Source organism: Narcine bancroftii, chromosome 2 (assembly GCF_036971445.1).
Source record: "Narcine bancroftii isolate sNarBan1 chromosome 2, sNarBan1.hap1, whole genome shotgun sequence".
Classification (NCBI taxonomy): Eukaryota; Metazoa; Chordata; class Chondrichthyes; order Torpediniformes; family Narcinidae; genus Narcine; species Narcine bancroftii.
Window position 1 is genome coordinate 81,053,427 of NC_091470.1, and position 18,223 is coordinate 81,071,649.

The 18,223-nt window shown below is 43.2% G+C and overlaps 2 protein-coding genes across 4 annotated transcripts in view; one reads left to right on the top strand and one right to left on the bottom strand.

Moving 5' to 3' along the window:
* The window catches only part of capn3a (calpain 3a, (p94)), a 198,180-nt gene extending 193,760 nt beyond the window's left edge, over positions 1–4,420 (bottom strand). The window contains exon 1 of the mRNA XM_069917243.1: positions 4,221–4,420. Coding sequence (XP_069773344.1) covers positions 4,221–4,313 — 93 coding nt within the window. The 5' untranslated portion in view covers positions 4,314–4,420. The remainder of the gene's footprint in view (positions 1–4,220) is intronic.
* The window catches only part of LOC138753811 (transmembrane protein 87A-like), a 48,954-nt gene continuing 34,597 nt past the window's right edge, over positions 3,867–18,223 (top strand). Inside the window, exons 1-3 of one of the 3 annotated variants that reach the window (XM_069917242.1) lie at positions 3,867–3,989; positions 11,646–11,706; positions 15,785–15,882. In XM_069917242.1, coding sequence (XP_069773343.1) covers positions 11,646–11,706; positions 15,785–15,882 — 159 coding nt within the window. In that variant the 5' untranslated portion in view covers positions 3,867–3,989. Of the gene's footprint in view, positions 3,990–4,302; positions 4,460–10,002; positions 10,042–11,645; positions 11,707–15,784; positions 15,883–18,223 lie in introns of those variants that run through there. The other 2 variants (XM_069917240.1, XM_069917241.1) reach the window with 2 other exon arrangements.

An 18,223-nucleotide genomic window follows, 5' to 3' on the forward strand; every position in this document is an offset into this window, starting at 1 on the left:
AGGGGATGATGGGTTTCCCCATGAGTTCTATAGGGAATTCAAAGATCTCCTGATGCCCATCTTTATGGAGGTGGTTGAAACCCATACACTCTCAGAATCTTTTTCAATGACAATTATTATGGTGATTCCTAAAAAAGATAGGGACCCATTGAAACTGTCCTCTTATAAACCAATTTCAATGTTGAATATAGACTATAAGATACTTGCTGAGGCCCTGGCAAATAGATTAGCAAAGCATTTGCTGAAGGTAACAAATGTAGATCAAGCAGGCTTTGAACAAAAGAGACAGGATGCATCTGGCACAGTTAAGGAATGATCCAAGTATAACCATTGCACTGGATGCTGAGGAGGCATGTGATAGGTTAGAGTTGGACTTCCTGTTTAAGGTACTGGAGAAAATGGGGCTAGAGCCAACTTTTATCATTTAGATCATGGCGCTGTAGCTAAAGTTGAGAACAATGGGCAAATATCTCCAGCCTTCCCACTATCGTGATTTAGTAGACAGGGGTGTTCATTGTCTCCAGCTCTATTCGCTTAGTCTATAGAACCGATGGCTGAAGCCATACAACAGGATCCAGACATCAAGGGGTTAAAAATGGGCAGGGAAGAACACAAAATCAACCTATTTACTGATAATGTGCTGATATATCTGACAGACCCAGCAAGTTTGCTGACTAAGCTCCACTCTACTCTGGAGAATTATGGGAAACTCTCCGGGTACAAGATTAATTGGGACGAGAGTGAAATTATGTCACTTACAAAAAGGGACTATAGACAATTTAAAGAAAACAGTGTAGTGGCCACAAAATGGGATCAAGTACCTGAGAGTCAGGGTGGATAATAATCTGCAAAATTTATATAAACTAAATTATACCCCCTTACTCAAAAAACATTGAGGAGGACCTAAACAGATGGATGACCCTACCCATCACATGGGTGGGCAGGGTCAATTGTGTTAAAATGAATGTGTTGTCAAGGCTTCAGTACCTCTTCCAGACACTCCCCATGGCATCGTCCAAGTGATTCTTTCAGAATATTAGTTTATAGGTAAGTAGATTAATTTGGAATAGGAAGGTGGCCAAGGTCTCCATGCAGAAATTAATATGGGATTACAGTCTGAGCAAACTAAGATTACCAGCATAGTCGAGGTATAACACTTCACTGTTTGAGGGAGGAGGTATATCACGCTCGGCACAAATTAATCTGTACATGATAAGTGGGGAGAAGATAGCAGGAGACTTTATTTATAAATGGGACTCTAAATTGTTATCTGGCAACAAAACCACCCCCTTATTAAAACACACTTTATGTGTGGAATAAAATTAATCAATGTATTGGACTTAAAGTGGGATTGTCTCCAAAAATACCTGACTCAGAATGGCTTCATACCATTGACAATAGATAACAAGATCCTGGACACATGGTGCCCAAAAGGGATCAGGTGTATTGAGGATTGTTATGAGCGGAGGAAGCTCATGTCATTTGAACAGCTAAAAAATAAATATTTGTCAAACACGATATTCTTTTGCTATCTTCAGTTAAGGTCTTTCTTAAGGGACAAATTAGGTCCAGCTGTGGACTAACCAGTGTGAAGTGGCATGGAGGCCCTGATTCAAAAAGAGAACACACTTAAGTTTATTTCGGCAATGTATTTCTTACTCCAAGCAAAAGCCTAAAGCCGGGACTTCATAAATCAAGGCAAAGGTGGGAGTCAGACTTAAGTGTAACGATTGATTAATGTTGCTGGTCAGAGCTGTATTGTGATAGCATGACCTCAATTATTAAAACTGGTGCAGTTTAATTTTCTATACCAGTTGTATTATACACCACAAAAATTGAACAAAGTCAAGCCAGAAATTTCAGATCAATGTTTTAAGTGTGGCATAGAGTCGAGAACCTTTGTGCATGCAACCTGGTGATGCTCCAAGGTGAGGCCCTTTTGGGTAGAGCTAGGCCAAGTCATAGAGAAAATCATAGGTAAAGAGTTTCCACAGGACCCAGAGTTATTCCTGTTGGGAAACATCATGGACATAAGGCTTACAACGAAGCTGTCCAATTTTAAAATCCAATTTGTGTTGAACCCCCACAGCATTAATAGCAGCTGCAGCTGAAGCAATATCCCCTGCATGGCTATTGTTGAAAAGGTTCCAATGTCGTTGGAACCTGTCAGGGTCACCAATGTAGCATCTGCCACAGCAGCGCTACCAAATAAGTGCACACTACTCACAACCATCAGTAGAACTACTTTAATCATGCAATCCGCCCTTTTAGTTGTTACGAGCCCAGAGGACTCCAAAACCCAGCAGCAATAGATATTCATCAAGACAAATGGTTACTTAAACAAAAGTTGCTTTTAATTATCTTTAAGCATGAAAACAGGATCACGCTTTAACTTATCACTATTAACAACTAACCTAACTTAACCTCCTTCTAATTCTAAGCACACATGTATGTAAGTTTATAAAAGTTCTTTGATTCACAGTTTAATCTCACTTCTCATTCCTCCAAGCTCACTGTTTGCAGGCAATTCTTATATTGTTCACAGAATTTAACATTTATGAAGTTCAGCACGCTTTGGTGTTTGAAAGATAAATGGTTACCACTCAGGAAGGTTCTTGTCAGTTTTCAGAGAGAGATTTGTTGTTCCTGGACACAAACTGATCCCTTTTAATCAGCCACGTCAGTGTCTTGCCGAAGTAACTTGCTCCAGGATTTTCCAGATGCTAACCTTTCTTTCAGGTCACCACAGAGTTCCTTTCTGTTTCTCTTATTTCAAGTGAAACATTAGGCAGCCAGTCCTCTCCTCTTGTATGAACCACAAGGGCTTTGACCAGGCTGAACTAAGCCCTCACAACCCATCTTCCAAATGGGGTTTTTCCATAAGCTTTCCAGCTTGTCCTGTTCCAGTCCCAGCTGCTGCTGCTGACAGGAGCACTGCAGAACTGATCTCTCTCTCTCTGAGAAAAAGCCGTTCTACCCTCTCTGCTTACAAAATCACATGACCCTCTAAGAACAGAAAGCTGTACTCCCAGACAGCCTGCGGCTCCGATATCTTTCATCTGTTGCTTTTCAAAACAACAATCCATTAGTAAAGTCTCTTGGGCATTCCCCAAAGTTTTTGCAAAGGCCCAAAGGAGCTGCCCTGCCTGGCTTGAGCAGAGCTCCAGTATTTTAAATGAGATCTGTTTTGAAGTGTTTGTATGTAACCAACACTAAAAAGCCTGCCCCAATTTATCTCCCAAAAACATCTATATACAATACAACCACAACATAATCTGTCACAACATCACTTCCACCACATCTGGGCTCTGATGATTAGGGACTCAATGCTGGTGGACTTCACACGACCCAAGACCTCCAAGTTGGAGACACGCATGTGGAATTTCTCCAGTTGTTTGATGTGACATCGGTACAGAGTCCAGGTATCACATCCATATAGGAGAGAAGGGATGACCACAGCTTTGAGGACTTTCAGCTTTGTGGAGATGCAGACGTTGTGTTGATTGAGCACTCTGGTACGCAGCCTTCCTAGAACCTGGCTGATCCTGGAGCCCTATTCCTCGTCAGTTGCTCTATTGTGCATTGAAGGAGACTTCAAGGTTGTCCATGCAAATGCTATAAAGACGCTGTGTGAAGGAAAGCCTATGCGACTGCAACATCCAGCCAAAAGAATGGCTACTGGCAGACCCCGCTGGCGAGTCCTGTGCTATGAATCCAACACCAGTTTTGAAGAGACGAGGCCAAAAACTGATGGAAAACTGTGCATGGCATCACAAATCAGCAGCCAGTTAGTACAAAAACGGACTTCAAGTGCCCCCATTGTGCTACTCTGCGCTTCCAGACTGGGACAGCAAAGACAGATGAACTGCACAACAACATGTCTTCTTCGAACCGAAGGACGACCGATAAAACGGTGGTGACAATTACGCTAGAGCTGTGGGTGGGGGTCACAATACCCCATTTGGGGCGGCGATGCCCCCACCCCGAAGGTGAGGCCAAAGGGAGTGTTTCCCTGGGGAGGGGACAGTAAATAGGGATGAGGGTCAGGGCTGAGTTAATGGCAGTAAAGGGGAAGCCACGTTTTAGGAAGATTTTCTCTGCAATTCTCGTCAGGAAAACTATGTGAAAGTCGCTACAGCGAAGCTGAGTTGGGGGATGAAGCAGGGGTGAAGTGATGAGCCCAGGGCAGGCAGTGTAAATGGAACCCGTACTCCCATTACCCCTTCGCCTCTTTCACGCAACTCCACCATAGCAGCCCCTCCTGGTGGCGGGAGGCCCGCGCCGCGTTGAGCCGGAGGCGGAAGTGACGGCATTGGTGTGAGTGAGCGGTAGCCGCTGCAGGGCTGCGATGATGTCTGGGCCGGTTGGAGGCTTCTGTTGGTCTCATCTCCTCTTGCTCGGCGTTTTCCGAGCCAGCATCGCCTCAGAAGTGTCAAAATGGAGCATACCCGTTACGGAGGTACGTCAGTGAGGTGACGGGGAGCCTATGCAAAATGCGGGAGAGTCAGGGAAGGATGTGGAAACCCATTGCGAAGGAGGAGAATGGTGATTTGGACTGTACAAGTGGGAGGGACCGAGAATGTTTTGGAGGAGAATGAGAGAGGACGAGTCTTGTGGGTGGTGTGTCTGGGGATGGGGAGAGTGGGAGGGGCTATGTCTGCGGGGAAATGTCTGTGTGGGGGTAAGTGGAGGGGCTGTGTCTGTGTGGGGGTAATTGGAGGGGCTGTGTCTGTGTGGGGGTAAGTGGAGGGGCTGTGTCTGTGTGGGGGTAAGGGGAGGGGCTGTGTCTGTGTGGGGGTAAGGGGAGGGGCTGTGTCTGTGTGGGGGTAAGTGGAGGGGCTGTGTCTGTGTGGGGGTAAGTGGAGGGGCTGTGTCTGTGTGGGGGTAAGTGGAGGGGCTGTGTCTGTGTGGGGGTAAGTGGAGGGGCTGTGTCTGTGTGGGGGCTGTGTCTGTGTGGGGGCTGTGTCTGTGTGGGGGCTGTGTCTGTGTGGGGGCTGTGTCTGTGTGGGGGCTGTGTCTGTGTGGGGGCTGTGTCTGTGTGGGGGCTGTGTCTGTGTGGGGGCTGTGTCTGTGTGGGGGCTGTGTCTGTGTGGGGGCTGTGTCTGTGTGGGGGCTGTGTCTGTGTGGGGGCTGTGTCTGTGTGGGGGTAAGTGGAGGGGCTGTGTCTGTGTGGGGGTAAGTGGAGGGGCTGTGTCTGTGTGGGGGTAAGTGGAGGGGCTGTGTCTGTGTGGGGGTAAGTGGAGGGGCTGTGTCTGTGTGGGGGCTGTGTCTGTGTGGGGGCTGTGTCTGTGTGGGGGCTGTGTCTGTGTGGGGGCTGTGTCTGTGTGGGGGCTGTGTCTGTGTGGGGACTGTGTCTGTGTGGGGGCTGTGTCTGTGTGGGGGAAAGTGATGGAGCCGTGCCCGCGTGGGTGGGCCGGGGGAGGGGGCCGTGCCCGCGTGGGTGGGCCGGGGGAGGGGGCCGTGCCCGCGTGGGTGGGCCGGGGGAGGGGGCCGTGCCCGCGTGGGTGGGCCGGGGGAGGGGGCCGTGCCCGCGTGGGTGGGCCGGGGGAGGGGGCCGTGCCCGCGTGGGTGGGCCGGGGGAGGGGGCCGTGCCCGCGTGGGTGGGCCGGGGGACGTGTCTGTGATGGTGGTCGGATAGAAGAGGGGCCCATTTGTTGGCAGAAAATTGTGAGCACTAAACAAAATAGCAGAGTACATATAATGGTTAAATAATGAGAAGTATGACAAAAATTTACAATTGATAAAATGCTGTTGTAGCAAGAAGCTTAGACCGCAATTGCAATGTTGTCACTTACAATGGAAGAATTTGAATAGTGTTAATGAACTTTTACGCAGTTATACGATGCCTTGAGTTAACTGCATCTTAAGTATTGTGGTCATCTTGCTGAAATAAGGATATAACTGCCATGGAAGTTGAACAGTAAACCTTTGACATATTAGTTCTCTGGATAGAAGGTTTGTCATCAGAAGGGCAAAAGAAGATCTGGACTGTATTATCGAGTGTTTGGAAACATGAGGAATTATCTCATTGAAAGTCAGAAAATTATTTCAAGTCCTGATAGGTCTGATAGATTTGTTCCCTTTTTGGCCTTCTCTACAGTGGAGAGACAGGGAGATCTTTTCTCTAAGCACCTTTGCTCTGTCCGAATCAGTAACAGGAATCTCCCAGTGGCCATCTATTTCAGTTCTGCGTCCCACTCTCATACTCAAATATGTGTCCATGGTCTCATGTACTAACCCACCAAGATCACCTGTAAATTGAAGGAGCAAGACTTGATTTTTCCATCCAGGCATTAAGATCAATATCTCCCAATTTCTGCTAACCTATGCTTATACTTGCCCATGAAAGTAATGCAGCCTAAATACATTAGTTTGATTCCTGGGATGAAAGAATTGTCTATCCAGGAAGGTCCAAGTACATGTATGAATTGGAGTTTATAAGAGTGATTGAGGGTTCTTGATATTAATGATGTAGTGGGAATGCTTCTTCTTTGGGGGGAAAATCTAGAACTAGGGGATGTAACCTCTGGATAAAGAGTATCATTTGAGACTGAAAAGGATATTTTTTTTTCCTGTTTTGAGAGTCTGAAACTGACATCTGTCGATGCTTGTCAATATCTAAGAAATTATAAAATCATACATATTGGAACAGGCATTTTGGTCTACTACGTCCATGCTAACAATCAAATGTTATACTAATCCCAAATTCTAGCGTTTGGCTTGTAGCCTTTTCTAGAGTCATCATGGCTTGGTTTTGTGAATTATCCTTCATAGACATGGGCATGTCCTTTGACCCTGCAAAATGGATTTTTTGGTGGAGTGCAGTGTGTACAGTACTGGCCCCACCCTTTACACCTGGGGTTTATCTGCCACGGCCTAGCAAGCTGACACAGTGACAGCCAGGTCCTTGGGTCGTAGGTGTTACACCAGTATCTTTCTTCTGGAAGGATGGCCTGATAAGGCTAACGAGCCCCATCTGCCCGGGTTTGAAATCAGTTTTTTTTCTCTTAGACTGGTGGCCAACCAAAACTAACAAGCCAAACCTATCCATCCAGTTATACCGCTGGACACTCGGTTGCGTCATGATGTAGCAAACAGTGAAAATAGGGGGGGGGGGGGAATCCTCAAGAAGATGTTGCTATGGACACAGTAATGTAGGAGTGGCCATTTGCAGTGACCTCCTGCCTGGCAAACCAGATATTGGCCATGCGGCAATCATTACACCAAGAAAGGAGAGGCGATGTATTACACGCCCACTTTCCTTGGGTGAGTAGGACGGCAGGCCCAGACCTCATCTGCTGGAGAAATACTAGAAAGGTAATTATTGAACTTGAGATGATCAAGATTATGGGAATTAGATAGGAGAGTGAAGTTGGGCCCATGATCAGATCAGCTATAAGCTTGATGGCCTGAGGTGATTTAAGGCTGCCTTCTATTTGCCAATTCATTTGTCAAAATGAGCCAATTGGTCCCTAATAACAGATTGTAACGTGTTACCCAAAACTGAAATTAGATGATGGGTCAGTAATTTCCTAATTTGCATGCCTTGCTCTTGAGTAATGGAAGGAAATGCAAGGAAACAGTTCCAGAATACAGTACATAGTATTTGGAAGATCTTGAAGCAATCAACTAATACCATAGAGTGGAAACATACATTTTTCTGGAGATTTGCCTATTCTTTCTCACCATTTTCTCTCAATACACAAAAGTGCTGGAGAAAATCAGTAGATCCTGCAACATGTGGAGGACGCAAAGATCTATAATCAAGGTTAATGGGCCTGAGCTCTTTATCAAAGTTGACAAAGGGCTCAGGACTGTAATGTTATCTTTGCCTCTTATAGACACTGTGACACCCGCTGAGTGTCTCCAGCACTTTTCTGTATTTACTACAATCACAGCGTCTGCAAACGTTCTTGTTTCACACCATTTTCTCGATTATCTAATTCTATTTAATTCTATGTATTAAATATTGTATTAAGTTCCTTCCTTGATTTGGTGTTTAATAATTCTGCCATTTCATGATTTTCAATTGTAATGTTGCCTACAAGCGTCTTTAATGATCCTCAATTATTTGTAGCCATTTTCTTGATGTGCATGTGCTTTCACTTGATATTTCTTTGAAGACTTTCTTGATTGTATTTTGTAGTTCAAATTCTTTGTAGCTCTTTCCTACTTTCTCTCCCATTCTGTGGACTGTTTTGTTCTTTGTATTAATTTAAATTCTTTGTTTTATACTATCATCTCTTTTTGACCAGGTTGCACAAGTAGAACTCTTGCTTTTACATCATTTAATAAATATCACATTTTAAACTATATTTACGACTTTAATTACCTTTCCTTATTCAAATCTATATTATCTACAATGTGGCTGCCCTGTTTAACTACTTTATTCTATGCAATAAAGCTAGTCCCCAGACTGTTAGTTTGCATTATATTCAGAAATTTGAAGTGTATGTTTAATTGTGTTTACTTTTAATGCTCTCCTGGAAATAGTTCCACTATCTTGTGTATCTCATCATTTTTTCCTCCTTGTTTTTCCTCCCTGAAAGTAGCCACAGAAGATGACAGGGTGATAAAGAAGGAATGTGGGATGTTTGCAAAGCAAGAAAGTCTGCAGATGCTGTGATGGTCAGCAGGTCCTGCAATGTCCATAGGAGGCAAAAACATAAAACCAACATTTCGGGCCTGAGCCCTTTGTCAAGGGGTCAGACCTGAAATGTTGGTTATCTATGACATGCTTGCCTTCATTGGGCTGAGCATTGAGATAGCTGTAAGGAAGTCACACTGCATCGATTATAAAACTTTGCTTAGATTGAACTTGGAATACTGTGTGCAATTCTGGTTACTTGTGGAGACTTTGTAAAAGGTGCAGAAGAGATTAATCAGGATACTGTCTGGATAAGAGGATATGAGCTCCAAGGAGAGGTTGGACAAATGTGTTATTTTCTCTAGAGGTTCAGAGGCTTGAAAGGGGAGAGGAAACATGATAAAAATGTATAAAGTTACGAGAGGTATGGATGGAGTAGGACAGAATCTTTTTCCCAGGTTAAAAGTGACAAGGACATCTATTTAAGATGAGAAGAGGAAAGTTTAAAAATGTGTGCAGAAAATATTTTTGCAGAATGGTATTTGCCGAGAATGAGCTGCCAGGTGAAAGATGACACAATAATAGCATTTAAGAGGCTTCTGGATGGACACATGAACATGCAGGGAAAGAAAAGAGAACATTCCATTCTTGAAATACTTTGTGCAAATGCAATATCAAAAAGAACATTTTTTTTGCATTCGAATGAATCCATGTAAGAATACATTGTTCTCTTTGATATTGCAATTCTACAAAATATTCTGGCAATAGTATGTTCTTGTATTTGTGCTCTTTGATCTTATTCCTAAAACGGACTTGGCTTTTGCATGGTGTGTCCTCGCTAAATTTGTCTTCAGCGAATAGCTTCTGCACCCTGTGCCCCTGTTCTTTTGTGTTTGTTGGCATCTTTCATTTGTACTGGCCTTTTTTATATTATAGCACTGATGATCACATTTCTATACCCAATCATTCATAACCTTGTATCATCCCCTGGTTCACCACAATTATTTTCCACCCATTAATCATGTTTAGAACCACGTGTTTCATCATATCCAGCCACCTGCTACCTTCTAATGGATTATTACTTTTGGAATATAGTAATGGATGGTAGTTCATGTGGTTTATTTTCCATAACTTTCTGTCCTGACTCCTCCTAGCTTTTGTTATAGGAATCCAACACAGGCACTTGGGGCACCCGTTGAAAGAGAACATGAGCGGGAACGGCATCCTGGCGTCAAACATCAGGCCAGAAAAACAGGTGCCCCAGATGCACTCTGGATATATACCTGCCAGTCTGCCCTCTGCCTCACCACGGGGTAGCACCGTGACAGGCATCTGGGCTCTGTGCGTAGGGAGCACCCAAGCATGAGGCCAAGGTGCGGGATGCACAAGCCAACAGAGGGCTCTGGCACCTGGTGGATGGATGACCTTGCATGGCTTGCTCACAGATATTGGTGGTAAGGGTGCTCACATTTACCAGCTAAACCGGAGAAACCAGGCATATGAGTCAGTGACCACACAAATTCCTTTTTCTACCCTACCCTCTGACACTGGGGAACAGCTCCCACAGCACCCTGCCCCATCAGTAACACAATGACCCTGTTTGGTCAGGGGTGAGGTGTGGTCATTGATTTTCACTATGTGCCTTGTCCAGCATTCAGAAGACATTAGTGTATTTATTGACCGACTTGATTAGTATTTTTTTTAAAACATGTCTTTTTGTTTTTACTTATAACACGTACATAGAGTTATTGATTGTCTTATGATTAGTTAGTTGGGAAGGATTGTGGCTGTCATGTGACAGGACTGCCCCCTACCTAGTCGGAGGACAATCAAGATTTGGTTCTGCCCCACCCATTAGTGCACATTTTGTTGTTGGTACGATGTAAATTACCTGGACTGCGCTCTCCAGGCTGCCTGTACTTGGCCTTGGGCCATTGGCTGTTGTAATTAGATTAACCCTCCTGGCATCGAGCCATTAACATCCTGTAAATGATCTGGGCTTGTCCCTCCACCACTATAAAGGTGCCATGTGGTCTTTGTTCTCTCTCTCTTTGCCAGATTGGGACCACCCTGCTTTACTTCAGGCCTAGAAATGTGGAAGGGTGCTGGGGAAACTGTTGGTAAGATGTGCACTGTTAAATGGGTTGGGAGCGTTTAATTAGTGTCCCTTGTAGTGTAGATCCATGCTGCCACTGAGTCAAGGAGTAGTGGGGCATTGTAATAATTTTTCCTTGATCATTGTATGTACCAGTTCATAGCACGTGTGTGTGTATTTTGTTCCCACACTATTTTCCCACGTTCGTTATTAATTGTCCGCTATTTCTTTCCCACAGCTGCTGTAAACTGTGTGTATGTGTGTGTGTTGCATCATTTACCATTTCCCACACTTCCCTTCTGTAAATAAAATACTTCCCCATCAAAACTGTGTTCGGAGTCCTTGCCTTTGAGACCTACCAAATCTGTTTCCTCAATCACAACACCACCTTACAACAATAAATTTAAATAGAATAGTGCATGAAAAGTAAGGCAGTTCTTTGGTTCAAAAATTATTCAGGAATCTGATGGCAGTGGGGAAGAAGCTGTCCTTGTGCCGCTTGGGAAGGGTTGTGGCTGTCATATGACAGGACTGCCCCCTCTATAGCAAAAAAGCCTGTCATAAGGCTGAAAGAAGATTTTCTTTTGTAATATCCAAGAAGAATTGTAAAATGTGGCTCCGTGCATTCCCTGAATGATGTTTCAAGATTTTTAAAAATTATATGGTTGGCTTAGCAGTTAGCTCAATGCCTTTACAGCACCAGAGATGGGGATCAGGGTTTGAATCCCGCACTGTCTGTAAGGAGTTTGTACATTTTCCCCACGTCTGTGTGGATTTTCCTTGGGGGCTCCAGTTTCCTCCCATTGTTTAGGGTTTAGGTCAATTGGAAAGCACAGACTTGTGACCCAAAATGGCCTGTAACCATGCTGTTTGTCTAAATTTAAATTTAATCTGCAAATGTGAAAAGAATTTTAAGTGCAACTTTTCACAAGGCATTAACTTCCCATTTTTTTGTTTCTCCAGATGATTTCTAATTATACATTCAGGAAGACCCTTTTCAACGACACAACAATTTATTTACGCTGTAAGTAATCACTCTCTTGCTGATTATCTATAAAATTGATGGTGGGAACCATGAGAGTAGGAATGTGGAAGTGCTTGCAAGAGAGAATTGACCACTTTATAGCCGCCTTTCCAGTACTGTAATATCCAACCTTGAAACTGGATAATTAATCAGTAAATGGATTGAGGCACCTCCTACTTGATGGTGGAGCATACCTTGTAAACCGGGGATTGTGAGTTCGTTCCTCTTTGGGGACTCATTTCTATGAGGGGCACTCTCTGGCTTCCTTATGGTAGACAAAAAAAAATTAAAATGTCATGTATGTTACATTCTAAATGTGGTATTATGTGACAATAATTGAACCATTACCTTTATAATAGCTGAAGTATTTGTCACCATCTTCTGTCAAAGGATGGTGGGTTGAACATCCACTGCATCCATTCATTTAATATCTTTCCTTTGATCATAATTTCAGAAGTGGAGTATACACATTATTCCGTCCATTTACATCTTGCCAGTTCTTACTTACAATACTTAGGCAGCATCCATGTATGTCTGATAAGTAATATGTGATATGCAGACTACACAAGTACTAAGCCATAAATTCTCCAACAAGTGGGAGTCTAACTGCCACAAAAACATTCTAGCCAATTCTGTGGCTTTTAGCTTCCATAATGAACAAAATATCAACTAGGCCATAGTTGTGGATTAATTCCCTTTCTGCCATTCCCTGGGCAATGCTCTTAAGCACCAGCTACTGGCTAATAACTGCTTAGTAATAAAAACACAAAGCTGGAAAACTCAGCTAGTCAAACAGTGTCCTTTATACAGCAAAAGTAAAAATACAAAACTGATGTTTCAGGCTTGAGCCCTTCATCAAGATATGGAAAAATATTGGCAGGTGACTGAACAAAAGAGTAGGGGGGAGAGGTGGTTGCAAAAGGCAGGATATGATAGGTAGAGAAGGAAGGAAGGGGACAGCTGCATTCAAGGGGAGGAGGGATGCCTAGGGGAAGCGAGGGAGGAGAACTGGACAAAGGAAGGGCGAGGGGGGAAAAGAGAGCAGGTTAGCAGAAACTAGAAAAGTCATGTTAATGCCATCTGGCTGGAGAGTGCCCAGATGGAATATCAGGTGTTGTTCTTCCAATTTGCGGGTGGTTTTGGTGGGACAGACATGCGAGTCTGGGAGTGTGACACAGAACTGAAATGGTTGGCTACTGGGAGGTCTCTGTCTCTGATGCAGACAGAGCGAAGGTGCTCAGCGAAGCGATCTCCCAATCTGCACACAGTCTCTCCAATGTGTACAACGGCACAAAGGGAGGACCAGTAAATCAGTGCTGCAGATACATAAGTGAAGTGTTGCTTCACTTGAAAGGCCTGTTTGTGGGCTCCGGATCTGGTGAGGGAGGAAGTGTGGGCACAAGTGTGGCATCTCCTGCAGCCACAGAGGAAGATGTTGGGGGTGGGCAGTGCGATTGATGAGGAGGGTTAAGTGCACGTGGATGTCACAGAGGGAGCAGTCCCTACAGAAGGCATAGAGTGGAGGAGAGGAGATGTCTGGTAGTGGGATCCTGTTGTAAGTGCTGGAAATTCCAGAGGAAAATTTGTTGGATGCGGAGGCTGGTGGGGTGGTAGGTGAAGATGAGGGGGATTCTATGTTGCATCTGGGGGCAGAGAGGGCAGGTTAGATGAGCAGGAAATGGAGGAGATGCAGGTGAGAGCTGAGTTGACGGTGGTGGAGGGGGAAGCTACGTTTGTGGAAGAAGGTGGACATTTAAGAAGATCTGGACTGGAAGACCTCAGCTTGGGAACAGATATAGTGGAGACGGAGAAATTGGGAGAAGGGGATAGAATCCTTGCAGGGGACAGGGTGTGAGGAAGTGGGAGTTGGTGGGTTTGTAATATATGTCGGTAGAAAGTTTGTCTCCCGAGATGGAAACAGAGAGATCCAGGAAGGGGAAAGTTTCTCCAGCATTGTGTTTTTCCTTCATCCATAGTGTCTACAGATTTTCGTGTTTTACTTACCTGACTTCAGCCAAGACCACTGGGCTTGGAGCTCATTACAGATTTACCTTGACGTGGTCAAAAGTTAAATTCTTGGGGAGAGATCAGATGTGTGTATCTACTTTTTGAAGTAAAGGTAGAATTTAACCAAATGTGATTTCAGGAACCTCAGAACAACTGACAGGAATCAAAGGGGAAAAGTTCAATAGTAGCTGGTGTTGTATGAAAATAGTCAATTCTTGGTCCAAGGATACTGATGCATGTGCTCTTTAAAGCAGTGTCTTGAATCTGGTCACCTTCATGTAATGTCTTTCCTTCAATTATAATATCATAAGTGGAATTTTAGACCATAAGACATAGAAGTAGGCTATTCAGCCCATCGAGTCTGCCCTGCCATTTAATCATGGGCTGATCAATTTTACGATTTACCCCCACTGCCCAGCCTTCTCTCCATAACCTTTGATGCCCTGGTTAATCAAATCCTATCAGTCTTTGTCCTAAATACACCCATTGACCTGGTCTCCACAACTGCTTGTGGCAATAAATACCGCAGATATACCACCCTCTTCTGAAGCCTGTCTTGGTATCCTCTTGTCCTAAACTCCTCCACCTTGGGAAATTATATTTCTATATTTACTCTGGTCTTCTCTAATGATTGGACATTTTTTAGTTCTATTTACATCTTGCTCAAAGACATCAATATGGCTGTGATATTTAGTATTTATACTACTCAACTTCTAGGTAATAGCATCAATGAAGGAGTCTAACCACTGTTAAGGTATCACTGACCAGAAACTTGTTTGTACCATCTACATAAAAACTTCCACTATAGGTGAATGTTCAGGTTTAAATATTCTGTAGTGGTTCAGGAGGGGAGCTTGCCACCACAAAGGAAGAGATGAAATATGGCCTTGCTGGCAGCATCCATTTTCACAAGGGAATTGAAAAAAAAACACTATTATCCACTTGAGCACATTCACCCAGCCTTGGTTGAATATACTGTTGAATTTTAAAATTTTTTAAATATTTAGACTTATGGTTACAGGCTCAGTCCAAGAGCCTGTGCTGGCCAATTATACTACATTAATCTTCAGTCCCTGTGCATTTTGAAGGGTGGGAGGAAACTAGAGCACCCAGAAGAAACCCACGCAGACACGGAGAATGAATCAACTCCTGACATTCAGCGCCGGATTTGACACTGTAACGGCGTTGTGCTAACTGCCATGCTAAAACTCAAGGCTGTAATATACCGAGACAATGAGGTGCGCATCATTGAGTATGGGTTGAACTTCAGTGGAAAAGAATTGGAGGCAAAAGTGGAGCTCTGAGTGGGGTAGGCAATCAAAGGGATGAGTAACTGAAAGTTTGGGACACCTTTCCATGCTAAAGAGGTAATTTGCAAAGTGGTCATCTAATTTTTTTGTTCATATGGAGGATTATGAGTGGGAATTTTCATTGTGGTTTCAGAGTCATTAAATTATCTGTCTCTTAATTGCCTTTTTCACTTCATGCAGCATAACCCACCTGTGACATTCTATCTTGACCTCTTCCACATCACAGACTGTCCCCTTTTATGCCCCTGCTTTCTCTGTAACATAAAGTATTTTTTGTTTTTGATGAAAGATCTTTGACCTGAATTGTTTTGTCCAATTTTATCTCCACACATGGAGCCTGACCCACTCAGTATTTCCATTTTTTTTTGCTTTTAATTTTGAGTTCCAGCTACCACATTGTGTAGTTTTTGAAATTCTGTTTAAATCACCCATAAGAATTTGAGGTAAAGAACAGAAAGAATGGTCAAACACAGGTCTCAAATAAAAACAGAAAATGTTAATGTTTCCAGGCTGAAGATCCTTCGTTAGGCCCTGAAACTTTAACTTTTGTTTCTCTCTCCACAGATTCTGCTAGATCTGTTGTGTTTCTGCAATTTTCTGTTTTTACTTCAGCTTTCCAGCATCTGCAATTTTTTTTTCACAGCTCTTAGTTTGTGGCCCCATTGTACACTGCTCCCAAAGAACCTTTAGTAAAAATGTCCAGACCCACTGCATGTTGTTCTCATATTAATGTTTATTCTTTCTTATGTCCTTGCATCTAGTTCTCAATGAAAGAAAAATGTGTGATTCCTCGTTGACTTTTAATATCTCCTGGTACCTTAGGTATTCACACTGCTACAATGAAGTTTTCACCATTCCAGTAAGTCCAACTTGCAATGGTTTCAATGAGAAGTACTTTATGAAAACAAAAAGTGCTAGACATAATGTAAAACATTGTCTGTATGGAGAAACATTTCAAGTTGATTTTTAATCTGACGAGAGAAAACTAGCTGTCAATGAAGTATGTAAAGGTCATGAGACAGAATGCTTACATAATGATTCTCTTCATGAGATAATCAAAGACCAAAACTTCAATACAAAAAAATACAGAAGTGCCATCATGGTAGCTAGAGAATCTTTTCTTTGGCTTGACTTCGCGGACGAAGATTTATGGAGGGGGTAAAAAGTCCACGTCAGCTGCAGGCTCGTTTGTGGCTGACCAGTCCGATGCGGGACAGGCAGACACGATTGCAGCGGTTGCAAGGGAAAATTGGTTGGTTGGGGTTGGGTGTTGGGTTTTTCCTCCTTTGCCTTTTGTCAGTGAGGTGGGCTCTGCGGTCTTCTTCAAAGGAGGCTGCTGCCCGCCAAACTGTGAGGCGCCAAGATGCACGGTTTGAGGCGTTATCAGCCCACTGGCGGTGGTCAATGTGGCAGGCACCAAGAGATTTCTTTAGGCAGTCCTTGTACCTTTTCTTTGGTGCACCTCTGTCACGGTGGCCAGTGGAGAGCTCGCCATATAGCTAGAGAATATAAATTCAGTTAATCATCTGAAATGAGCTAGATTTGGTAATAGTTGGCTTAAAACACCATCTAATTTCTGTTTTGAATGTTGCTTGCTTCAGCCCATGTGCATCTCCAGTCACACAGCAATGTGACTGAATCAGCTTGTCCATACTGTTGTACCAAACCCAAATGCTCACCTAACACTGAGCTCTGTACTGAAGGACATCTTTTAGGAGCACCAAGGACCTGCTTGAAAGGGAGTTACTGTGGCCCTACTTCACCTAATGTGCACCCACCATTGTATGGTAATGCATTACACACAGGTTACATAGAATAGGTTTGGAGCAGTCAAAAAGAGACTTTGATTTGAATTGGTAGAAGAATTAGAGGTGAATTGAAGAAAAATACTTTCACCCAGAAGGTAATGAAGTCTTGAAAGGGTGGCCACATTTGAGCAGCATTTAAATGTGTATTCAATGGGTCGAAAGACCTTCTGCCATTTCTTATATTTTCACATTGGCACTAAAATTTGCACGATGAGTTGGTCTGTATGTCCCCTTTTCCTTGTTCATTTGGAAGCTGTACTCTGGCATAGCTGCTGACCACGTTCATCATCATAAATACCACCATAGAGATGAAGTTAAAAAGCACACATCAAATTCTTCAGTATTGCTCTTTCTGTCATGCTTGTCTAAATATTAGCAAGTTCTTGGCTAATACCATTCAGCAAAAATCCAGTACAGTACTAAAGGAGTGCTATATCAACACCAACCTCCAGATGAAAATGTTAAACTACCCTCAATCTGTAACCTGAAATATGCATAAATGACCCCATAAAGAGGAAATCAGGATGGCTAACAATTATTTCCCAACTTCACAAACAGAGAATTACATTGCTGTTTGTGAGAGCTTGCTGTGTTCAAATTGGGTTACTATATTGCCTACATTGTAACAGTGACTGTATTTCAATGCTTGTAATATCATGTAGAACAGGGGTGGACAACCATTTTTAAACTCAGATTCCACCTTAAGTATTCCCTATGCCATAACTGCTCTGTGATTAGTAAGGGATTGCTTAAGGTGGCATGTGAGTGGAAAGGAAAAAGTTTGAAAACGACTGTTTTAATTGTACCTAATTGACTTATTATGTGCACGGTTTCATAACTCCAAAGGAAATCGGCCAATGACAATTTTTCTCAAGCAAAATATTTCAGTGACAATTGGGTCTAAAGCAGTGGTTCTCAACTGTCTCTTCCCACTCACCACCTTAAGCAATCCCCTACCAATCACAGAGCACCTATGGCATAGGGAACGCTTAAGGTGGAATGTAAGTTTTTTAAAAAAATAGGTTGCCCACCCTGATCTAGTATATACTGGGACTGAGAAAAGTATGGTAAAAATGGAAGTTGTTATTTCCCTTGAACTAATTCCTACTAGAAATAGTTTGAAGCAAGGTACTCATTAAAGGATTGATTGTGTATGAGGTCGGAAGTACAGTACAACTCCGATTATCCAAAATGGTCAGGTCCGGGCTAATTTCGGATAAACAATTTTTTTCAGAGAACTGGTAATTTTTCGAAAAACAGCCCAGTAGCAACAGCAAATTACTTGTAACAGTGTTTAAACAACATCAAAGAAGGTCAACTTTTTAAGCATTAAAATGATGTCTAATTCTCACCAAAAAAAAGTGCTGGCCACTGATGGTCTCAGGAGCCCAA